Consider the following 25852-nt stretch of genomic DNA (forward strand, 5'->3'; position numbering starts at 1 on the left):
GCTAATCACAATGCACTGTCAGGGTGCAGTGCATTGTGGGGCACGGCGGGTGAATAGCCCGCCAATTACCTGTATCATTTGTGTGTTCACCAAAACACCAGTACAGCCCATGTTCGAGTCGAACACGCAGCCCATTATTATTGGCCAATTAGTTATTTGTGTTACCACACAACTGAACAGGTGTACCTAATAAAGTGGCCGCGGAGTGTATGTGGTTGTGGTGCGGGATTCACAGGGTTAAACCAGGCGGCAAGGAGGCAACATATCGCCTTCCAGCCACCTGGTTAATGCAGGCCATAGACGGGTTGAAAATTGGCCGTTTAAAAAAAAAAAAAACACGAAAAATCGGTCTTTCAATTGGCCGACGTTACCACCAACGGTAAAAAAAAAAAAAAAAAATCGGCCGATTTTCATTTAGTCTACGGCCAGCATTTTTACTTCTGTCCCTGCAGAGAGCTCCGCTATTATATTTTACATAAAAAAGTCTTGCGGTTGCAACAATGTATCCATTTCGGATACAGATGGTTTTATTCAAATACAAATACATTGTTGCAACCACAAGACTTTTCATATAAAATATATTAACGGACTGTTATTCTTTTTCTATTCTTCTTTTTCTTCTTCTTGCAGGTCATGGCTCATGCGCAGATTTTTTATCGGTAAAATGATCGTCCGATTTGCCCGTCATTGCTGGGAAAATCAGCCAATCGTCAAAATAGGTCGCAAATTTTCCAACTTTACCAATAAAAAAAAATGTGCTCAAACCCCGAAAAACGGCCGACCAATTAACCCACTAACGGTGCGAAAATCAGCCAATTTTTTTTCGACCCGTCTATGGCCAGCAAAACACTCTTTGAAAAGCTATCTACTGGGGATCGTTCTTCAGAGAGCGATGAATGCATAATTGAGTCTTACAGGACACATTTTGTCTCGTTTGCATAGAATGTTGAAAACATTACAGCCATGGAAAGAAAGTGAAGTTCTAAGAAGATACAAGTTGTGTACATTGTATACAGTCTGATGCAGGGGCAGACTGACAACTCATGGGGCCCCTGGGCAATAGGGGATCATGGGGCCCCTGTGTCCTTGCCCAAACTCAAAAAAGCCTATGAAAAAGGTACCAGGGGCATCTCATGGGGCCCCCTACTGACCTCGGGCAGTTCCTGAGTTTCCAAATGGTCAGTCCGCCCCTGGTCTGATGATCACAGCATTGAACGTTCATTTTGTTGCAGATGCAAGTTGAAAAGGAAAACCGTTAGATACAAACTGCAATGTAACTACCGAGAGCTGTGTAGAGATTTCTCCTACTTCTATTAGAACACTAGAACGAATTCACATCGCCTGACCAGAGAGATAAAAACTGCTGAGCACAGTGTGTAAACATTTCCATCCATATCACATGTCTCTACAAACACCAACAGAAACACAATCCGCTATCCCAGCAAACACTAAGCCACTTGTGTTCACGTGACCCAAGCCAACGCCTTGAGCCGACATGTCTACTTTGGGCAGTCTGGTGCCTTTATTAGTATTTTTTATTTCATAGTACATTTTTTTTTACAAAACCATACACATACCAAATATGGCTTCGTATAAACTTCACATATTAGTGGCTTCTTATTCTCTTACAGCGCTATTTAAAGTTTGATTGTTGCCCACAAGAAAGATGACGCCGGCATTCCAATGGGAAACCCTTAGCCGTTAAGAACCATTTCGTCGTTGGTTCTTCATTAGTCATGGCGAAGCTTTTGTATGCAGCGGCGGTGTTGTTGCTCTTTGCAGCCTGCTATGGGGCGATGTTGGTCGGGGCTCCGAGGGAGCTGAGTGTTGATGATGAGAATGTGAAGGACGCGCTGAAGTATGCCATGTACGAGTACAACAAGGCCAACAATGATATGTTCCAGAGCCGCCCAGTGAAGGTGCACAACGCCACCGTGCAGGTGAGTGAGGTAACGGTACTGTGCCCGCATCGGCATCCCTCTTCTCAGACTGGAAGCATCAACCGAGAGATGAGGGGACATTATTAGCTCTAATTAGAAGGCATCATAAGGCAATTCGCTTCTTCAAATCCGAAAACATTCCTAGTTTTACAAATAGCTTATTGTCAAAATGTATCTCTGGTCTAAAAAAAAAAAAAAAATATATATATATATATATATATATATATATATATATATATATATATATATATATATATATATATTTTTTTTTTTCCTTTAAGTATTGTTAACCACTTGAGTGCCAGCCTGCAGGGCCGTAATCCCTCAAGAATGCATGAAAAAGTGTTCAGGAAACCTCCATTTTGGCAACATGTACCGTGCTTGTACACCATTCTTTGTTAATGGCCCCCCCCAAGCACGGTTAGCAGACTCACATTTTGTCATGTGGCAAAATGCACCAAATTGCATGATACTTTGTGTCCAAAAAAAGGTTCTGGAGCTTCTTTGTCACATGTGAATGACCTGACCTATGTGCAACGTGTGGAAATGTGTAAAAAAAAGAAACGTGTGTTCCTAGAAGTGAACTAGAAGTGTAAATGGGGACTAATACCTGTCCATTACCAGCATGTTTTTCTGTTATCGGTGTTGTGATACTTTGAAGAAGACTGTCATGCAACATTGTACCCAAATTAGCCAGTTCCTGCTGGGCCTATAGCAGATTGACGGTCAGGCGGGACTCTTCGTCTGGGATGGCGTCCTCCCGGTCATGCCGCTTGTGTTCACGGCGATTAGTGGTGAGCCTCAGTGCATCACTACTCAGGCTAGGTTCATATTTGTGCGGGTGGTGCCTCTACGGATATAGACGAAAATCCATGCAGCCGCACCACCCGCACAGAGAAATGAGGACCCGTGGGCCATCCCCAAACTGTTCCCACAAAGTTGGGAGCATGAAATTGTCTGAAATGCCTTGGTATGCTCACGTCTTAAGAGTTCCTTTCACTGGAATGAAGTGCCAAGCCCAACTCCTGAGAAACAACCCCCCCCCCCCCCAAAAAAAAAAAAGCTTTACACTTGGCACAATACAGTCAGGCAAGTACCTTTCTCCTGGCAACCGCCAAACTCTGACATGTCTGTGGGATGGCCAGACAAATGCATGATTCGTCACTCCGGAGAACACATCTCCACTGCTCTAGACTCTAGTGGCAGCATGCTTTACACCACTGCATCCAACACTTTGCATTGCACTTGGTGATGTAAGGTTTGGATGCAGCTGCTCAGCCATGGAAACCCATTCCATGAATCTCTCTATGCACTGTTGTGCTAATCTGAAGGCCACACAAAGATTGCAGGTCTTTAGCTATTGACTCTGCAAACAGTTGGCGACTTCTGTGCGCTTCAGCATGTGCTGACCCCGCTCTGTCATTTTATGCAGCCTACCACTTTGTGATTGAGTTGCTGTTGTACCCAGTTGCTTCCACTTTGTTATAATACCACTAACAGTTGACCATGGAATATTTGGTAGCAAGGAAATTTCACGGATGGACTTATTGCAAAGGTGGCAACCTATCACAGTACCACGCTTGAATTCACTTAAGAAAAATAAAAAATGGTGCCGTGCCCTTATATTAAACCTATATTAAGATTAAATAAAAGTATTAGCAATTAAATGAAAATATTAACATAAATTACTTCAATGTAAATCAAATCTTCAATTCATTTAATTGCTCACGAAAAAAAAAAATAAAAAAATCTAATAAAATGTCCAATACATATGAGAGTCCAATCACGGATGAAATCCCATCTAAATGGGGCTTATTAAAATTGCTGTAATGTACTATTCTTATCATAGATGGTAATACTCAAAAAGGTAAAGGGTTACTTGATGTGTTCCTCTATGGAAAACAGGCTGGATGGTTCGCCTCTTTGCTCCTGCTGATCCTGCTATGGATAGATCCAGGATGAGGTCCTCCCTCCAACAGATTTTATCTGCTTTCTCCCTATTACTCCACGTATTACCAGGAGGAAAAAAGAGAGGAATAGTGCCTTATCCTTAGTTTAAATTATATGTTTATTAGTGCCAATTTTGCACTTACAGATATTAAAATAATACAGCGCCTTTAGTGAATGTGATGTGTCCAGCCTAGACGGCGTGCGGACACACACTGCCTGTACTCGCCGTTCGTAGGAGTCGGGTACGTGGTGACGTCAGTGCCCCTCCCCTGACTCACTTAAGTTCCTGAGAGCGACCCATTCTTTCACAAATGTTTGTAGAAGCAGTCTGCATACCTAGGTGCTTGATTTTATACATCTGTGGCCATGGAGGTGATTGGAACACCTGAATCCAATGATTTGGAAGGGTGTCCCAATACTTTTCATGTGTGAATTTTCCTTTTCCGGAAACTAATGCAGGCCATAGATGGGTCGAAAATCGGCCGATTTTTCGGCCGAAAATAAAATCGGCCGATTTTTGGATCGTTAGTGGGCGATTTGGTCGGCCGTTTTTCGGTATTTTGGCCGTTTTTTTTTTTTTCGGTAAAGTTGGAAAAAAATCGGCCGATTTTGCCGATCGGCCGATTTTCGCGGCAATTAGTGGGCAAATCGGTCGATTTTTTTTTTTTTTTACCGATAAAAAATCTGCGCATGAGCAGTGACCTGCAAGAGGAAGAGGAAGAGGAGGAGGAGGAGGATGAGGATGAAGAAGAAGAAGAGGATGAGGATGAAAATAAGAATTCCAGTCCAGCAAAAAGTGTCTCTGCAGAGAGCTCCGCTATTTCTGACAGTTCTCTGACAGTTCCTTGACATTTACAGCGGTTGAAACATTGTATCTATTTGTTTCCGAATAAAAACATCTGTATCCTAAATGGAAACAAATAGATACATTGTTGCAACTTCTATAAATGTCAAGGAACTGTCAGAGAACTGTCAAAGAAATAGCAGAGCTCTCTGCAGGGACACTTTTTGCCGGCTCTAGACGGGTAGAAAATCGGCCGATTATTTTTTTTTTTTTTTTTTTTTTTTTTTTTTACCATTGATGGTAACGTCGGCCACTTGAACAACCGATTTTTCGTTTTTTAAAAGAAAAATCTGCAGTTTTTCTCCCCATCTATGGCCTGCATAAGATGCTGTTAGAGACAACAGATTAGACTCTGTCTACTGAATCGGATCTGTGGCACAAACTAATAAAAGCAGGCCCCTTGTTCTGCTGTGATTCACCACATAAGCCACTGCCATTTTGTTGTCGCTTCACATGAAGGCCCTGAAGCAGCCGACCAAAGAATTTCAACATTTTTACCACTGCCACCAGCTCTAGGCGATTGGAGGAACGAGGAATGATCACTTTTTTTTATCTTGGGCAATCTAATATTGGCAGTGCGGCCTCCAGCCCTTCAGGCTTGCATTGGTAGTAAGTGGTTATCTTGTGACCAAAAGTGACAGTCATTGATGCAAGTTGGCTGACCTTGTCCACTAAGTTGATGCCTGACAAAATGGGGATGGATAATCTCCTGATGAATGAACTGTTCCACTGTTGGAAAAAAAAAAAAGAATTTTGAGGTGTCTGAGATGTGACCTAACCCAGGCTAATGGGGGAACCGCTGTGTTCATAAGGCCCAGCACCCTAATGCAGTGTCTTGCTGAAATTGACAGAGCCATCTTTAGAGCTTGAAACATCAACATATTTCTCTCCCTTTGCCATGTTGAACCTTATGCCCTGATAATCCCACCTTTGTGAAGGAGTCAACTGTCTCTTGTCTAAAATGATTACCTATCCAACGGCCTTGAATACGCTGAGAGTTCTTACTTGATGAGCCAACAACCCCTACTTAGAATCTGCTAAAAGCAGGACATCGTCCAGATAATGGAAAATAATACATTTTTTCCCAAGGTAACCCAAGGGTCCTGAATCTGTTCCTAACTCAGACATGTGCAAACAGAGACAATCTCGCTCTCACTCATGGAGTCTGGGTGGGCAGATCTTCCAAACGACCTAATTTCTGGTTTGGAGCCTTGAAGACTTGGCCTTCTGACTCTTAGCTGTAGACTGAGGAACTTTCAGGGGCTGCTGCAGATAATCTCTTCCAGATCGTTAGGATCTTGACTGCCAGAACTGCTCTGTGGGATCTTGCTGCAGTACTAAAAGAGAGCTTGCTGCCTCTTCCTCTCCTGTGTAACCATTACCAACAGATGCTTGATGACTAGACTCATCCAAGGTTATACCGAACAGAATCTTGACAACATATGGAACAGTGAATCCAAGCATTGACTGTGCTCTGTCAGCCATCCAATGCTTGAGCCACAGAGCCCCCTTGGCTGCCACTAGTGTTGGTCTTGATGTCGAATCGAACATTGGGTGTTCGTGTGTTCGTCAATCAAACGAGCGGTAAGGGTGTTTGGCGGGCTGTTTGCCCACCGCACCCCACAATGCACTACTCTCTCACAGTGCATTGTGATTGGCCAAAGCACTGCACCTGACCACAGGTCAGGTGCAGTGCTTTGGCCAATCACAGCTCAATGCACTGTGAGAGTCATAATTGGCCAAAGTCTCGGTGACTTTGGCCAGTCATGGCTCCCATTCCAGCAGCCTTGTGTAGTGTGTTGGTGGCCTTAAATGAAGGTAGTTTGTGGTGTGTTAGGAGACAGTGTAGTGCGGTGTTGTGAAGAGCAGTCTTCTGCGTCACCGCTGTTCCCATTTTTTTTATTTTTTTTATTTTTTTTGCAGCGTCAGGTTTATAGTGCACCAAGCTCATCCTCTGTCACCCAGGCTCATACTAGTTTGCCTTCCATTGCAGCTACCAAAGTGGCCTGTTCCACATGCTCCTTGTCCACAGCTACTCCTTCCGTAGCCCCATCATTATGCTCAGAGGAGTCGCCTGAATTATTCGATCATAGTGTCAGTTCCATGCTGCTGGAGGATATGCAGCAATTTAAATACTCCAATATTGGTTCCCAAGTTGAAGAAAGGAGTGATGCCGCTTGGGCACCCCATGCTTGACAAGACATATGACAACCTGCCATGCAGCCCGTTGGCAACAGCACCTGAAAGACCCACATCATAAAAAAGTGCAGACTTCTTACTCCTCATCTGGGATCTCTAGCCCTACTATACCTCATGTCCTCTCAACAGCCTCCACTGAGAGGGATGATGGTATAGTAATGGGTGCCACAATTCCTTGCACCCAATCTGCTAGCAGTACACCACCTGTTGATTTCACTAGGCAAATTTCACTACCCCAGTTGCTAAACTGTAAAGTAAAAAAAAAAAAAAAAAGTACTGTCCCACCCATCCACATGCTCCGCTTCTAAATGTTAGCTTGGCCAAATTGCTAGCATTACAACTGCTGCCTTTCCATCTAGTGGACTCTTTCCTCTTCTGTGAATTTGCAGAATGTGTTATACCACAGTGGCAGGTTCTGAAAAGAAATTTATTTTCACGTAAGGCCATTCCAGTTCTGTACAATCATGTGGAAGGTAATGTTTTGGCGTTGTTGGACAGGGTGGTCAATAGCAAGGTCCACATTACTGCTGACATGTGGTCCAGCAGACATGGTCAGGCGCATTACATTTCCTTAAAGGCGCACTGGGTAACTCTGCCGGCAGCTGGGATGGATGCAGGATATGGTTCAGTGCTGGAGCTTGTTCCGCCACCACGCCTCCAGAAAGCTGGTGTTGATTCTGCCACATCTGTCTGCTCCACCCCCTCCTCTTCCTCTATGGCCTCTTCTGCTGAATTGTCCTCTGAACCAGCAGTGCACCCTAAGCATTCAAGGGGCTATGTAAGCAGTCAGGCTAAAAGATGCTATGTGCTGATTCGGCTTGCTAGGGGACAGGAGCCACTCCAGGCCAGAGATTGTCAGCTCTGCAGGGGCAGGCTCAGAGGTGGTTGACGCCACGGCAGCTTGAGCCAGGAATGGATGTACGTGATAAGGGCACCAACTTTCTCTCTGTTTTCCGACAGACACTTGACACATGTTCCATGCTTGGCCACACATCCTGAATTTGGTGGTGCAGAGTTTCTTAAACAGGTACCCAGGCTTACAAGATCTTCTGAGGCAGGCCAGAAAAGTCTGTTGCCATTTCCGGTGGTCATACATGGCCAGTGTTTGGCTGTCTGACATTCAACATGAATTCAGCCTGCCCACCAACCATCTCATTTGTGACATGACCACCATACATCTTGAGGACGCCTTGAAGAAAAATTTGTGTTACACCTTTCCAGACACTGGGAGGTTACCATTTCTTGGACAACTTGTTTCTGAGGCTTCGTTCGGTCAAAGGAAGAAAGGTGGACAAGGTGGCCAGCTGACCGATGACTTTAAACAATTCTTTAGTCTTCAGCGCCCGGGGCTGTTAGGTTTAAGCACCTATTGGCAACGTCTGCATCATATGGTGCAAGATTTGGGCAAGAGCAGACTTGGAGAACTTTCCAACTGAGCATCCACTGAGTTACTGGGTCTTGAGGATGGATCACTGGCCAGAACTAGTTGATTATGCAATCGAGCTATTGGCTTGTCCTGCATCCAGTGTGCTTTCTGAAAGGAGGTTTTGTGACAGATAAGAGTGCGTCTGTCCACAGACGCTATCGAGCCCCTGATGCTGATGTAACTGAATACATTTTGTTAGGAATCTGGGATCCCTTAAAAACTGCCTATGCTGCCTATCCTATTCCTGAATCCTGATTATGCTAGCTTCCAACAATTTTTTGGTTTAGGGCACCACCAACACCCAAGGCCCAATTTTTCTGCGCCTCTGACAGGTGCATGTAATTTAAAAAAAATTTCTTCTAATTTTTAACAGTGCCTATTCCTTTGCCTATAAGCAAGAATAACTGTGAGGGGGTTACAGTATTAAGGCACCACCAGCACCCAAGGACCAATGTTTCCGCACCTGTGTGACAGTACATATAATTTCAGTTTTTTTTTTTAGAGCAGTGCAAATTCCTGCGCTCATCAAGAGTAACTGTAAGGGGTTACAGTGCAGAGACACCAACACCCAAGGCCCATTTTTTTTCAACACACTGTGTGACAGGTGCATACAACTCTGAAGGGTTATGATGTGAAGGCACCACCAACTGTTCGCCCGCCAAACACCCCACAAAGCACTACGCTCTCACAGTGCACAGTCCCCACCCCACACTATGTAAGTAAATAATAATAAAATCAAAAAATACATTAAAAAAAACAGCATGGGTTCCCCCCTCCCTAATCCAGACCAGGCCCTTTAGGTCTGGTAGGAAGGTTAGGAGGGACCCCACAGTAAACTTTTTTTTTTTTTCTCTTTTAAAGTGCGTAGGGTTCCCCCATAAAAGCCATACCAGGCCCTTTAGTCTTGGTGGGACTTTTAAGAGGAACCCCACCCCAAAAAAATAGGGGGGGAAGTTTTGGGTCCTCCCTAAATTCCTACCAGACCCTTGATCCGAGCACAGGCCTGGCATGGTGAAGGGGACTCGACCAGGGCCTCTTCCCCACAATCATTTCCTGGTGGTTGTGGGGGTCTGTGGGCAGGGGGTCTCATTAGCATCAGGGTACTCCTTTAAATAAGGGGGCACCCTGATGCTGCCCTTTCCCCTTGCTAGCCAACTGCCACTGGCATCTCCAGTGACACTAATACAGTGGTCAGTGCTAATAAAAAAGCACTGACGTTGTACTAATGACACTAAGCAGGAAGGGGTAAACATCTGCTGTGCAGAGCAATACAAAGCAACCTGTTCATGCTGACAGGGGAGAGATCTGTGTAGTTTACATATAGACCTCTCCCCTGTCAGCTCCGCTGATGATCACCAAGTCCTGGCCAAGATCCGTTGATTGACATGCTAAGGAGCCAATAGCGGTGTGGGTAGGGAGCGTGTCATATGTATATATGTGCGATTTTGTGTATCCCAGCCGCCCTGTAGCTCTACTTCTGCTATAGGGCAGTTGGGAATCGGTTAAAGGAATTTTTCCTTTTTTTTTTTTTTTTTTTTTATTTGCAGTGAAAAATTACTCCCCCTTTAAAATGGTAGTTTTCCTGATTCATGTCCCTCAGGGCAGTACCCTAGTCCCCATAACCCTTTCATGGTGAGTAACGTGCATATAAGCCTTCAAAATGGTCACTTTTGGATTTACAAGTTTGAGACTCATAGACTTGCATTAAGTTCGCGGTCAATAGGTTTGAATGTTCGACCATGAACTGAACACGGGGGTGTTTGGCCCATCACTTGCTGCCACTAAATGAGAGTACTGAACGAGTGATCACTCTGACAACTGCATGAGGTCCACTGCTGCCTCTGCTACAAAATCTGCTGCCAGCTTGAGTTCCCCCGTTGTGGAAAGGAACAAGTCCTGCCAATCCTCCATTTCCTGTACTGATGACACCTAGGCCCTCATAGCTCTGGCTATTGATATTAAGGCTACTGCAGGATTACAAGCTGCTTCAGCTGTGAGGTAGATCTTTTTCAATTCTGCATCCAATCTTGAGATTATCTTGGTGGGCCACAGAATCATCCAAGTCCATCCATGTGATGTCGTGCCAGTCTGTGTCACTCGTGATCAATGTGACAGAATCCTCTGATCAGAAAGGATAGTTTTGACATCTTGTTTTGGAGGCTTACTTTTGTGTCTGGTCTAGACCATTCTTCTCTCTAGTGTCGGCAAAATGTTCTTCATATTAGGGACGTACTTCCTCAACTTCTGTGGAGGTTCCGATGGATCCTCCTCCTGAGAAATAGCCTGTTTTTACTACCGTTCTGAAAAGAGGGGAACCAAGGAAAAATCTAAATAAGAGTCACAGTACCTGACCTGGAACTTTCTGACTTTGCTGAGACCTTTTTCAGACACTTCGTCACTGCTTGGCACATATACTTTTTAACCTGCTGCAATTCTGCCAGATTATCATGGGCCACTTCTTTAAAACCGCTGTCACAAACCAACTTCTCAGGCATGGTGGAAGCACCACATGCTCAGCAAGTCTCTGCAGCCAGCTTTGGGGAAGAATGCCTGGAAGATCTTAAATAACATTGTGAGGAAGAACGGGAACTGTAACCATCACCGCTGCAGAAATCTGAAGAACATTTTCTATCTTACCTAAAAACTGGAAGAAGCTGGAGAAGGAATGCAACTTGTCTTAGCCTTACTTTTTCTTCCCTTCCAGTCTTTTTCCCTACAGGCAAGCATACAGCCCTTTTTTTTTTTTTTTTTTTTTTTTTTTTTCTCCTTTGTAGCAGACCAGCATCTCCCCTATCTGGAGTCCAATCCTCATGCCTTTACTTCCAATCTTGGATGACTCATTGATTTCTCAATCTTTAATAAAAATTTGGTCAAAAAATGAAAAGAATTTCACCTACCCAACTCCTGCAGTTTCCTTTGTTACTTGTGGTTAGCTGCAGAAAAACACCAGTCCCCTAACACCTCTGCCTCCTCGGTACCCAGACTTGTTTTGTTTTTTTTTAACGAGAAGAAGCCACCCTCCAGAGGGTGGAACCTCCTCTGGCGCCCTGTAACCTAGGAAGCATTACGCCGCCCCAGCTGAAGTGATGTCATGCTGCTGAAAGCTGATCCCGCACCATTATAGGGAAGGGCAGAACTGTGTGGACAGTTCCCAGGAATGGAATCCTCAACCAACCACAAACACAGGAATCCTCACAGCATGCCATTTAGGCAGCCCCAATCGCGCCAGTGCACTTCGGCTATGGACCAAAGTGTCTTCTACCTGGAGAGGCTGGATCAGACTGAAAGATAGCGAATATTTTATCTTCCTAGAATCCAAATCTAGAACCGCAGGAACAGTTATCCTGGAGCGTGGACAAAAAGGAACATTGAGTTGAAGGGAGTCCCTCCTTTTATTTTGGCAGGGGGTTGTCCTGTGGGGTCAGAGGGGTGGAGCTGACCCAATAGTAGGCTAATATGATTAGCCCAAGGAAAATTAATGTTCACCTGTCAGTGGTCTTAATGTTATGGCTGATTGATGTATTTTCAGAAAACAAAATACCCTAATCACCAATTTTTTTACAATAAAGGTGAGTTGGTGTAGAGTAAATAGATACCAAATGTGTCAGGCCAAAAAACTGCATACACCCATGAAATGGTGAAAAATGATGGTACTTACAGATTTTGTTCTGGGAGTGGGATGGGAAGTTCCTAGCCCGCTACCAGAACACAGCACTATATAGTGTCTTCAGCTGAGACTACATCCAGTTTATAAAGTACTCACAGCCTCTGCATCTGTTAGTGAAGGTAATAGATGGCTTGCACCAGTTTGGTCGAAATGAACCATTTTTTCAAATTCACTAAATGCTGGAGATCTACTTAAAGAGAGATGGCCATGAGTTACATGCACACTGTTGGATTTAACTTCATAGTGTAAGCCAGCACATTTTGGCAAAATTGCTGAATTCCTGGAGTGCAAGGTTAAATGTACAGGTCATACACAGCGGAGGAAGGGGAAGTGAAGGGGTTGGTGTACTAGTCGCATACAGTGGCAGGATGGAGATACAAGGGTAATATTCAGAAGTGCAGGATAATGGGGAAGGAATGGTTAAATAACCGGTCACTAGAGAGCATGGATATGGTATGTGTAGGAGAGGAGGGGGGCATGTAAAGGTTCAGTGAAAGGGAATGAAAGCAGCAGCTGATCATTCATTCTTTCCCTTGAGAAGTACTTAGTCGCTCTTCTTCCCCTGCTGTATGCAACACTGTAAACAATAGCATATGGTTGGTCATCACAGCTATCACATGGTACTCAGCACCTTGGATCTGCTTGTTACAGCGTCTCTGTGCACTGAGCGATCAATCACAGCCAGTGAGAATGGAGTGTGGGAGCACAGAGCAGGACTCCGGAACAAGATCCCTCAAGTGGTGCTGAGAGTAGAGGACTGGGTTGACAGAGTAGATAGTATACGTAGGGTGGAGGAACTTTACCATATGAACGAAGATATGATGGGGAGATATTATGAGAGATGGAACAAATGGGAAGCATTTAAATTGAACATTGTATATATGGAGGTATAGGGTAAAAATGCTTACGGTATACCTTTTTACTCTTATGTGAGGGAGATAGATAAATGCAGGGAGGGGTGGGGGAGGGGGGATGGATAGATGGGAGTTTTAGGGTGGGGTGTTTGGGAGGGTAGGAATAAAATGGGAGTAAGAGGAACATATTTAAAAGTGTTAGTGTTTCTATGGTTTTAAGAGAATAAGGCTGTATATTTTGTATGTTGGAAAATCAATAAATATTTATAAAGTTAAAAAAAAAAAAAAAAAGATCCCTCAAGTGCCCCCATAGCTCATAGCTTGCAATGGGGGCTCTCAGCAGAGGGGAAGGAGCCTGAAGCGCTGGTGGGTGACTCGTGAGGAGGATCAGGACTACTGTGCAGAATCATTGCACTTAGCAGGTAAGTATAACATGTTTTTGTATGTGTTTTTTTTTTTTTTTTTTTTTTTTTTTTTTAATTTTAATTTACATTTAGTATCTTCAAGTATTAGTGTTTGTATAAATCAAGAATGACCATAGAGGGATCGAAATTCGTCTGGCCTCTGCTGAACCAGCCAAATTTCAATCCATCTATAGCAAACTTTCAAAAAAAAAAAGGAAACAAGGTTTAGCTTAAAGTGATTGATTGTAAAGTGTGTGTGTGTTTGTTGTTATTTTAGGAAAAAAATGTTATACTTGCCTATTTTTGCAATGGTATTGCACAAAGCAGTCACTTTATTCCTCTTCTGGCATCCCCCGCTGGTGCTCTTGGCTTCTCCGGCCTTCCGAGTGCCCCCATATCAAGCTGCTTGCTGGGGGGGCGGGGGCACTTGTACGTGCTTAATCATGAGCGGGGCTGTGTGCGTATATAGACACAGTGCAGCTCAGATCAGCCCCGCTCCATCCTTTCTCATCACAGGTTTTAATTGGCAGAAGCCAATGGCACCAGCTACTGCCTCTGAGTCCTGTGAGGAGAGAGAGAGCAGCTGTATTCAGCTGCAGAAAATCAAAACAGAACATTCTGCACCCGTGGCATTTTTGCATAATATACACATGTAAATGCATGTACGTGCTGGGATTAAAAACAGTTGTAATAATGGAAGAACGTTTTTATAGATGTGAACGTTTTAAACATTTGAGCACATGTAAACTGAAGCAGTTTATGGACATTTACAGGCATTTTCTTTATGCCAGCAAGATCCTGCATAGCCTTTTTGCATCCTGTGTGTATGAACCCTTAGATACAGTTTGTCATAAGACACTTATGTTATCTGATTTATTCAGTTGTCTGATGTATGATATGATAAAACTGACATCTACATTTTCTGTTCTTTTAGCTGGTAAATGGATTGAAATATGACATGAACGTGGAAATTCGCCGAACAGTATGCAAAAAAACAACCACTGCTATTAACGAGTGTCCATTCCATGAAGAACCCTCTCTTGCTAAGGTATTGTGCGCTGATGAGGAATTACCTTGTACATGTTACATAAGACTTTATATGTTCATTTGGCTAAGCATTTATCTTTATCATACAGTACAGGACACAGGCTGAATAATCATAGATCCTGGGTTATAGACTGCAACTTTCAAGTGGTTGAACACTGGCAAAGCTTTTTTGACATGGCCACTGGCTTCCCCCTATACACCTACCCCACTTTGAGACCCCCATTTTTTTTTTTTTTTTTTTTGCTAGTCTTTAGGTGATAGGTCCCTTTTTCCCATTATAGGGAAGTCTCTATACTTAACCAGTTTTTATTTACTTCAAATTCTTCAAGTCTTCACTTCTTCCTCTAGCAATTGAACCATTTCATCTGGATTGGGGTAGCCTCATAATAAATTGGAAACTGTACCTGGACCCTATGCTGTAGGGGTTCCCTGTAATGTTGCTTTGGGCACTGGATCCTACTTGGATGCTCACCTTGGCACTAAATGCAAAGGGCTGTTGTCCATTAGTATGGTTCCTAGACCCTGAAGACCCTTCCAGGGGTATGCTCACTGTAACCTGCAAAACCTGGACACATATAGGAATCGGCGATGTCAAAAGGCTTTAAATAACCATTCTTAAAACTGTCCCCTACCCCCTCTTATAACTTGTGCTTACTAATCTTGGGAAGATCTGTATACTGCCTATTTTCAGCCTGCTCCAGTCCAGTTACATGATCTCCCCTGTGTGTGCAGCAGCACTGCTGTTGAGAGGAGAGAGTGTTTCGACAATGTATAGTAAAGCCTGAATTGGTGATGTCACCCAATGACCCATCCATTGTCAATGCTCCCTCTTCTTTGCAGCTGCACTGGCTCACGGGGAAGGGGGGGGGGGGTGAGTTGGATCATATCACATGACTAGAGTGGCCTGAAAATAGGTATGTATATGCAGCTTTCTTACACAGGTTAGTAAGCATAGGTGCTGGGAGTGGGTAGGGAACAGTTTGAAAAGTAGTCAGGGTTACCTTAAAACTGTATTGTTGCTGTATTGTCTCCCGTTATATTGTAGAGCGCCGAGCAAACTGTTGGCGCTATATAAATCCTGCATTATAATAATAATAACTCAGGAAACTGGGAATGTTTGACTTCCCAATGGAGGGCTTAGACTTTTAGACTTGGCATTAAAAATTCCTCCATTCACAGCTTAGTCTCAGGTGTATGACTAGTTGTTACAGCACACCACAGGTCACACTAATACCACCATGTCTGCCAAGAGCTTTTATGAGGTACTCGGGTACTTTGTCCCCACACTTATGCCACAAGGATTTTGCCATAGGACGGTCAACGCATGATGTGCTTTGTATCTTTCTCAGGCATGCTTGCCCCATTTTTTTCATATCCTACTTCATGAGTACTCCAAAGAGGAATATCCTCATTTATAGTGGTAGCAGAAAACTGGCACAAGATGACAGATGGGTTGCAAAGAACTGAAACTGGTCGGAGTGATGATGCTTCTCCTGCATTGGAGCAGGACTGTCTTCTAACACTGGCCTCTGTGTCTGGTTATACCCCTGTCTCAAGCACTCCACAAGCAGCCTCCCTGACCAAGGCAGCTTTTTCAACAATCAGAATTTCTCAGACAACTATTTACTTTAATACAGCCATCCCTTTCCAGAGTCTGAACCTGATTTGGAAGCTGAACTTTCCAGAATGGCATTAATTTCTGTCCATATACAGAGAATCTTATGGCTAAAAGACTGGTCAGCTGAAACTGCCTGTAAAAGACACATCTCTCATATGTTGTTCAAAGGAGGAGGTCTCTTTGGTGATACACTTGAGAAGTTCATAAAGGATGTTGCAGGAGGCGAGGCAAGGCTTCTTCAACAGCAGGAGGCTCCAAATCCCCCTCTTCAGGGGCTGCTTCTTCCTCAAAATGTAGAGCACCCCTTCGCTGTCGTCAGGCTTCATCTTCAAAGCCAGAATTCAGCCTTTTTTCGACACAGGACTTGGAACCCAAAACCCACCAAATCTGCCTCCAAAAAAGTTGGGGTACTTCTATTAGATTTCATTTCTCTGGGTCCCAGACCTATCAGTTCAATCAGAGGTTTCAAATGGGAACTAAAGATTTTTAAACTCTATCCCTATCACCATTTTCTTCACTCAAACCAGGCAAAATCTGTCTAAGGACAGTCAGATTTAGACTTGCCTTTGAAGCCAAAACCTAATTTGGGGACGGGGGGAATAATTTATCCTATTCAATCCCCCTTCTTTAGGGACACCCCATCAGGGTGCAATTGAACAATAGATACGTGGAGTCACACAGCCTTGATGGATGGAAGTCTGATCATTCTCCTGAGTGGAAAAATGCTGTCCAGCAATCTCTAGTGTTCACATCCAGGTTGTGGAAAATTGGAAGGCAGATTACCTCAACTGTCACTGCCTGGATCTAGGGGAATGGTCCCTTCATCCCTTCCTTTTTATTGCAACGTCTTCAAACTCCTATATCAAAAATGAGGGAGTCTAGCTGTAGACATCCTGGCCTCCCAGTTCAACAGTTAGTTACCGTTTGTGGCTAGGATCAAGGACCCTCTAGCACTTGCATTGGATGCTCTGATACTTCCATGGCTTCCATTCAGGTTGAAGTAGAACTCCAGTGTGAATAAAATATATTTACATTTGACCAGCTTGTAACTATGCGTATGCCATACCTTGCCAGTCCTCCCTGGAAGCTGAACGTGACTGCAGTAGACTGCTCCAGTGACATTGAATTCTGGCTTTTCTGCAAGTGGTACTTGACCAGAATTTGGCTGTAAGTATTCCGAAGGGACAGGTTTCAACCTTTTCAATTTTTATATCACTAGTTAAAACCTTAATTCAAGGGGTCTCATGGATCAGACCCTGATTACAGAACCCTGTGCTTCTTTTGGATCTCAGTTTAGTTCTTTCTCACCCTTTGAGCCCATTAGGAAACTCCCATTGGGTGATTTTCTCCTGCACAGTGCCCTACTTGTTGTCGATCATGTCAGAGTTTGAGGCTCTCTTTTGTAAGGAGACCTTCCTAATTTTTCATAAGAATAAAGTGGTCTTGTGTCCAAGACCCTTCTTGCTAGCTTAAGTAGAATTCGCTTTCCACCTTAAAAGAGGGGTATGGACATTTTGTACTTGCCTGTCCCACATCAGCTCTGCAGTGAGAACTGAGTGATCAAACGCGACTGATCGCTCAGTTCTCCGCTCTGTGCAAAAAAACATGACTCATTCTCTGGCTATCTGCGCTGCCCCTCCAGTGCTCACTAGAGTGCTGGGCTGTGGAAGGGGCTGGCTCAGGCTCTCGGCAGATCACTGAATGGCTTAACCATTTGCAGGTCCAGGCTTCTTGGTGGATCCCGACCATATGGTCAGGACCTTTTCAGAGCCTGGACCAGCTCTGTGAAGTTAGTCGACCATGGGCTAAAACCGGTCACAGGAGTGCAGAACGAACTGCACTCCCATGGCCTACCAGAGAAATATAGCCAAAATAGCTTTAGCTACGCTTCTTTAATGAATACTTTGCCCTTCCTTCTTTGTGCCTTGCTCCTAATCAACTCAAAAGAATTTCTCTCCATTGTTTGGATGTGGTTAGAGCTATCTGAAAGCCACATTCTCTATCCAGAAAGTTGACTTTGTCTTGCCAAAAGTGTCTCAAAAGGGACACACTACTTGCAAGTTCACTATTGCTAGATGGATAAGACAACTCATTGTACTTCCAGTACCTTTTACATGCTCATTTCACCAGGTCAGTGGGAGATCCCTGGGCATTCTGACACTTGCTCAGCTTTATAAGGCTGCCACTGCGTGTTCAGCTCACACCTTGTCTGAGTTTTGCTAGGTGGATGTTCAGGCTTCTGCAGATGCAGCTTTTGGTTGTAAGGTTCTTTGAGCCACACTCTGAGCTGTTTTTGACCCTTGTCTGTTTTGTTGGGCCTTTTGGCATGGTTTGTTTGCCTTGTGTTAGCCAGTGTCCTGTACTGTGCGATTAAGATAAAAGGAATTTTGATGGACTTACCTGTACGTTACATACCTTGGAGTATGATACAGGGCACAGGCAACCTCCTTTCTGTTCCTGTGATTCTCTTCATTGCTTATTAACCACTTCCTGACTGTGCTATAGCCAAAAGACAGCTACAGCTCGGTCGGCTAGTTCTGGGAGGGTCTCCCAGAACCACACGCCTTGCGTGCCCCAGGCGCCGTGCGAAATCTGTGTTCACTGTGTCATTCAGACACAGCTGATCACGTGTCCAAATAGGGGGCCAATCAGACGCCTTTTACATGTGACCAGCTTTGTCTAATCACATGTAAACAGGAAATGCCAGTTATCGGCAGTCCTCTCCTCACGCTCACAGTGCGTGAGCAGAGGAGAGACGGTAAGTGGCATTTCTTAGGGGAACATCTACACTGTTCATCAGGGCACTAATGATTGGTGTAGCCCCATCAGTGCGGCCAGTAGTGCCCATCTGTGCTGGCTACCAGTGCCTCCTCAGTGATACCTGTTAGTACCCATTGGTAATGCCTGTCCGTGCCACCTGTCAATGCTTATCAGTGCAGTCACATCTGTGAAGGAGAAAAATCACTTTACAAAACTTAACAGAAACTAAACTTTTTTTCAAAATTTTTTTTTTTTTTGTTTAGCAAAAAATAACCTCAGTGCTGATTAAATACCACCAAATGTAAGCTCTATTTGTGTCAAAATGAACGTGCACTGGTTACCCCCATTTGCCTCCAAGCTTCTCGAGCTCCTTGTTCACAACCGTATGCACTGCTACCTCACCGACAACAACTTTCTTGATCCCCGACAGTCTGGCTTCCGCCCACAACATTCCACAGAAACTGCCCTACTAAAACCCACTAATGACCTACTAGCTGCTAAAACCAACGGCCATTACTCCATAATCCTCCTTGACCTTTCCGCTGCCTTTGAGACAGTCGACCACCCGATCCTCCTCTGTAAACTCCACTCCATCGGCCTCCATGACTCTGCTCTCTCCTGGTTCTCCTCTTACCTTTCTCAGTGCACTTTCAGTGTCACAACTTCTCCTCCTTCGCTGCTCTTCCTGTTGGGGTACCCCAAGGTTCTGTCCTTGGACCCCTCCTTTTCTTTCTCTATACCTCCTCCCTGGGCCAACTGATAACCTCCCATGGCTTCCAATACCACTTCTATGCTGATGACACCCTGATCTATCTCTCCACTCCCCAGCTCACCCCCTCAATCTCCTCACGTATCACAAATCTACTAAGCGACATATCAGCATGGATGTCACATCACTACCTTAAACCCAATCTTTCCAAAACTGAGCTTGTAATATTTCCTCCTCCTCGATCCCCCACTGATGACTTTACCATTAAGATCAACAGCACAACCATTGGTCCTTCCCCCTCATGCCAGGGTGCTAGGCATAATCCTAGACTCTGACCTCTCCTTTGGGCCCCACATCCACTCACTGGCTAAATCCTGCCCCCTCAACCTCCGGAACATTTCCAAAATCCGCCCCTTCCTGACCAATGACACCACAAAACAACTTATCCATGCCTTGGTTATATTCCGCCTCAATTACTGCAACTCCCTCCTCACTGGTCTGCCGTTACACAGGCTATCCCCCCTTCAGTCTATTGTGAATGCTGCTGCTAGACTTTCACCTTACCAACCGATTAGTGACTGCTGCCCCTCTCTGCTAATCCCTTCACTGGCTTCCACTAATCCAGTGTATAAAATTCAAAATACTAACCACAGCTTACAAAGCCATCCCCAACACTGCCCCTAGCTACATCGCCAACCTCATCCGCAGATATCGCTCACTCCGCTCCTCCCAAGATATCTTCCTCTCTAGCTCCCTCATCACCTCCTCCCATGCTCGCCGCCAGGACTTCTCCAGAGCCTCTCCCATCCTCCCCTACCACAGCATGTCCGGTCAGCCCCTACCCTGTCTGCCTTTAGGCGATCTTTGAAAACTCACTTCTTCAGGGAAGTCTGCCCCACCTCCACCTAAGAACTGTACTTGAATCACCTCCACCAGATCATCCCCCCCCCCCCCCAGCTGTCAACTTTTGTATCACCTCTCCCTTCCTTTAGATTGTAAGCTCCACGAGCTGGGCCCTCACATTCCTTCTGTACTGAAATGAATTGTAATTGTACTGTCTCCCTTATATTGTATAGCGCTGCGCAAACTGTTGGCGCTATATAAATCCTGTATAATAATGACCACACAATTGTCATTCAAAGTGTGACCGCACTGAAAGCTGAAAATTGGCCTGGGCAGGAAGGAGGTGAATGTTCACAGTAGGCAAGTGGTTAAAAAAAACAGAGGTCTCATGAAGCAAGGTTGGGTTATAGGGGTACTCCCAGGGGGCGTGTCCAATCACCTGGAGGTAGCAGGTTTTAACCCAGGGACCATGATTATGCAGCCTGTGTCCTGTATTGTACTCCAAGATATGGAATCTACATGTAAATCCAAATTCCTTTTTTTTATGGGCTGATCATGCCTTTATTTAGAAAAAAAGCACTAAAACTCCTATCTGGGAGGGTGTTTGGGTCAGGATAAAATGGTCAGTGACCAAGATGTAGTGCTGTCTCTGCTCTGATCTTGTATGGGTTGTGCAGACAATCAAAATAAACTTATTAAAATCAGAACAAAATTGTAGGTGTTGCACATAGTGTCAGGCTTCTTTTAGATCTAGAAAAAAGTAGCCTTTCTAGAAAAAAAAACAGGTTAATTGATGAACATCAAATTTGCCACAACAGTGCATAATATGTTGTATTGGTTATATTTAGTGTTTTTCAATTGCTCCTACTTACTTTTTTTTTTGTTTTTTTGAACCGCAGTATCAATTTGTTTATACAGTAAATGTTCATAAAATATACAATCAAACAGATATTCATGTATTAAGCAGCAATTTTCTCTGTCTTGCAGGCTAAAACGTGCCACTTCATAGTGGTGAATTGTAAGTGGGCATCAAAAATTTACACGGAGAAAGTGGAATGCCAATAAATCTGTCATCTTCCAGGATATTAAAATAAAAACTTTTAAACCTGTTTTACAAAGTAGCAAAATTTAGGAATTCTAAAGATGTTTTATCCTTGCATATTTACCTTTTGTGACTTATAAAAATAGTGGTTAATAAATGTTCTCTTTTAATTGCCTAGATACATACTGTGTATGCTTATTGAAAATGAACAGTAGGTTGTTATAGATTTTGAAAACCTTCTTTTAATAGATTTTTTTTTTCCCCTATTAAAAAAATATGAGTACTTGCAGTGCCTTGAAAGTATTCATACCCCTTGAAATTTTCCAGATTTTGTCATGTTACAACCAAAAACTTAAATGTAATTTATGTGATAGACCAGCACAAAGTGGCACATAATTGTCAGGTGAAAAGAAAATGATAAATGGTTTCCTAAGTCTCTTACAAATATCTGAAAAGTGGGGCGTGCATTTGTATTCAGACCTATTTGTATTTACTTAGATTACATGCTTCGCCTTCCAGCAGGACAATGACCCTAAACATACAGCGAGAGCTACAATGGAATGGTTTAGATCAGGGTTTCTCAACTCTGGTTCCTCCAGAAGTTGACAGGGGTTACTTGAGCAGTTTCTGCCTCTCAGGTAAGTTCCCACTGAGACCATTGATCTTTTTAGAAATTTGTAAGGGGATTATTCTTCCCAATGACCACAAGTGTAAGGAGCATTCTTGTCTCTGACTATCACACTAATGTATCCTGAATTGTATATAAAGTCATTTTAGCTGGGGTTCCCTGAGACTGGAAAGTTATGTCAAGGGTTCCTGCATTGAAAAGGTTGAGAGGCTGGTTTAGATAAAGCATATTCATGTGTTAGAATGGCCCAGTAAAAGTCCAGACCTAAATCCAATTGAGAATCTGTGGCAAGACTTGAAAATTGCTGTTCACAGACATTCTCCATCCAAGCTGACAGAATTGAGTTATTTTGCAAAGAAGAATGGGCAAAAATGTCACTCTCTAGATGTGCAAAGCTGGTAGAGACATCCCCAAAAAGACTTGCAGCTGTAATTACAGCGAAAGATGGTTCTATGGTTCTACAAAGTATTGATTGATGAACGCCACACTTTACTGATATTTATTTGTAAAAAATTTTAATAACCATTTATCATTTTCCTTCAACTTCACAATTATGTGCCACTTTGTGTTGGTCTATCACATAAAATCCCAATAAAATACTTACATTTTTGGCTGTAACATGACAAAATGTAGAAAATTTCAAGGAGTATGAATACTTTTTCAAGGCACTGTAAGCCTCCACAAAAAATACAGCTTAGAGTTGGTCTCTAATAACAGAGGAAACAATCCTGTTAACCCTTTTGCTGCTGGGGAGGCTTTTTTTTTTTACACATTCTAATGTGACTTTTAGGCCCAATACATAGTTGTGTCCACTTTTACAGCTGAATTGGGATAGCACCCACTTTTAAAGTGTGGTTTTTTTTTTTTTACACCTTTTCTTATTCATATAGCAGAAGATATATTTTAAAAATGCTGCTTACCCTTTTACGTGCTCTTTTTCTCAATACTCCAGGACTGAAAAATCATACTTTTATACTCCTTTTACATGCGCATGCTCCTCATGCGACAACTGTTTTGGACATGCAGTAGGTTTCTCAGGCCCAAACACTGCTTCCTGGGAAAAGTGCTAGATATTTTAGAAAAGGCTCCAACAGTGAAAGAAGCAACAAAGGGAGTGCAGCAAAGGTCATTATCAGCAGGTGTAGGAGTTGCACTCAGTAGTGAGGTTGTTTATTGTTGATTTACTATTGTTCTTTGTATTGCACATGTATGTTTATACATAAGGAGGTCACATAATTATTTAGCTTATATCGCCTGGGTACAGGCTAAATAACATTTACAAACAGGGGTTCATACATGTATTGATTTTATTTTGCTTAAAGTGGAACTTCATTCTCTCAATCAACATTGACTATTTTTAAAGTGGTTGTAAAAGCTCAAGGTTTTATTACCTTCATGCATGAAGGTAAAAAAACCTGTTTGCCGCAGTGCCCCGAGCCCTCTCAATACTTATCTGAGCCCCATCGCGATCCAGCGATGTGCACGACCCCTTTGACTGTCCTGGGTCTCTGCATCCTCATTGGCTGAAACAGCAAGCAGGAGCCATTGGCTCCTGCTGCTGTCAATCACAGCCAGTCAGCCAAAGAGGGGAGAGAGGGGATGGGGCCAAGCCGCTTCTCCGTGCGTGAATGGACACAATAACATGTTTTGTTATTTTCCCCAAAAAATGAACCTTTTAGTATCGCTTTAATCTTTAGCATTGGTAAATAGGAAAGTAAATTATATTTAAACTTTTTTTATTTTAAATTTTTTCAGTTACTTCCTGGTTTCAATGCCTAGGCAAATGATGTCATACATTCCAGGAGGGGAGGAGGGATTTGGATTGCAAATTCCAGGAAGTAATTGAATCTGCCCTTATTCAAGATGACCGTGGCCATAAATGCTGGAGAGGTGTTTTTCAAAGTGTTTTGTTTTTGCTGCTTCGATGCAGTGTAGTTCCTTTTAAAGGATAAGTTCACCTTTGGGAACATGCTACATGTTCCACCCATTTTTAGGGTGGAATATGTAACGTTCCAAATGCTGCAGCTGCTGTCTGATCCCTCCTCCCTGTGACAGAAGTACAGGGAGAAGTTCCTTGTACTAGCTGTCACTTTTTAAAAACAGCGTGGCCGTGCAGGACTCTGTCCACATGGCCACTTCATTCATTCACAGTGCTCTGTGAATGAATGAAATACGTGTCCCGACAGTCTAAGCGGCTGTTTGCTTGTAGTTCTCATTGAACTACCTTAGAGCTGTGGAGCGCCGTAGTAGTTCATTGAATCTTCCTGTCAGTATATCTGGTTGTTGGGTCAATGCATCATGTGTAGGAGCATTGTCGTGGTAGAGAATCAGGTCAGACCAGAGTTCCAATCCTTTCCTCTGAACAGATTCCACAAACCATTTCAGAATTTCTAAGTAACAATGGGGTTTATTTAGTAAGGCTGGTCCACTCAGGATCTTGTGCACTTATGCATAGAAACCAATCAGCTTACAGGTTTTATTGCTAAAGCTTAACTGAACATGCTGAGGTTGGAAGCTGATTGGGTACTATGCATATATGCACAAGATTCTGAGTGAACCAGCGTTAGTAAATAAATCCCATTGTTTCTTGACTGTTGTACTGTATGTTCTATGAACTTGTAGTGAGCTATCACCATGTGAAGAAAAAAACCCACACACCAGCACGGTTTTCAACTGTGAAAGAGACATGCATGCTTTCATCAGGCGAGGGGAATTTTGTTTTCTACTGCATGCTCTGGCGGTTTTGTTTTCTGGATCATATTAGAAACACCATATTTCATTACCGGTAATAACCATATCAATTACCTCCTGCGTTCTTCAAAAGAACAGATGAAATTTGAAGACAACATTCTTTCTGATCTGTCAAGATTCAAGGCACGATCTCTCATTCCCATATTCTCCATTAGCATCCTCAGCACTGGTTTCTTGTTCATGTTCAATTCTTCTGCCATCATTTGCACATTAAATCTGAGTGTATGAGGGTTTCCAGTCTGTCCACATTTGTTTCTGACCTTTGTTCTTTTGGGTGCCTGCTTGCTCATCATAAGACTGTTGAAACAGAGTTAAAGTTTCACTCACATTTTTGCCAATTTTCACTCCAGATTCCTGTCACTCATTTTCTGCCAACAGTACAGTGTACATGTTTTATTTCTTCTACTACTCTGTAAAGACTGAGTCAATGGGTTTGTGGCCCAGGCTAATGCAAGTTAGAACCACCATAGTAATACACTGCTTGCATTCTGGAAATTAAATTGTCACACCTCATATTTTGAGGGAAGTAACTGTGTGATCCAATAGATCTTGGACTTGAAAACTTATGATTCTTCTTACGAGCGCTAACATCCAACATAACATCTTCCAGGTAAGTGGTCATGCAATCAATGGTCAGGAAACGTGTCTTCTGTTATGGCACAACCTGTCTGTGCTGCTTCAAACAATTACTGCAAACCCTCACAGAGCCAACACTCCCAAAGCAGCAGATGCGCCTCTTCTGTCTATTAACCCACAAGCCCCATACAACAGTCACAGTCTGGCCCCAAAAATCCACTGCACATGTACACCTGTAAAGTGGACCTGTCACCCTCTTTATACAAATATCGCAATAGTATACTTTTTTTTTTGTAAGCATGATTGCCCAATATCCTCCACTTGTCAATGCATATGATTTTATCTCACAAATCTGCAGAGAGCTTACAGGTGGTCTGTTACATGGAATTTGGCATCCTTGGTAATGTCCTTGGGTTAACCCCTTCATGCCGGGGTAAAACAAATCTTAATGCCTGAACAGTTTAACAATTTTGATGTGTTAAAACTGTACATATTGCAATTATTTACTGTATTCAGATGAATTATACTTTTTTTTGCACAAATTGGACTTTCAGTGGGAAATGGTAATGGATATCTGCTGACTTTTGTTTCTTT

General features: G+C 43.3%; 1 protein-coding gene across 1 annotated transcript; it reads left to right on the forward strand.

The window, feature by feature from the left end:
- The first annotated feature begins 1671 nt into the window (after window positions 1-1671).
- LOC149470375 (cystatin-like) lies at window positions 1672-21484 on the forward strand. Its single transcript, XM_089665364.1, has 3 exons — window positions 1672-1940; window positions 14219-14332; window positions 21249-21484. The coding sequence occupies exons 1-3, from the start codon at window positions 1737-1739 to the stop codon at window positions 21324-21326; spliced, it is 396 nt and encodes a 131-aa protein (XP_089521490.1). The 5' UTR covers window positions 1672-1736; the 3' UTR covers window positions 21327-21484.
- The last annotated feature ends 4368 nt before the right edge of the window (window positions 21485-25852 follow it).

The sequence above is a fragment of the Staurois parvus genome, unplaced genomic scaffold, assembly GCF_062004578.1.
Source record: "Staurois parvus isolate SC_StPar_1 unplaced genomic scaffold, SC_StPar_1.0 ptg000048l, whole genome shotgun sequence".
Classification (NCBI taxonomy): Eukaryota; Metazoa; Chordata; class Amphibia; order Anura; family Ranidae; genus Staurois; species Staurois parvus.

Excerpts from the sequence above, each read along its gene's own strand:
- LOC149470375 (XM_089665364.1), top strand. The coding sequence starts at position 1,737 with ATGGCGAAGCTTTTGTATGCAGCGGCGGTGTTGTTGCTCTTTGCAGCC. Across the intron at positions 1,941-14,218 it reads TGCACAACGCCACCGTGCAG|CTGGTAAATGGATTGAAATA; the intron begins GTGAGTGAGGTA and ends CTGTTCTTTTAG. Across the intron at positions 14,333-21,248 it reads AAGAACCCTCTCTTGCTAAG|GCTAAAACGTGCCACTTCAT; the intron begins GTATTGTGCGCT and ends TCTGTCTTGCAG.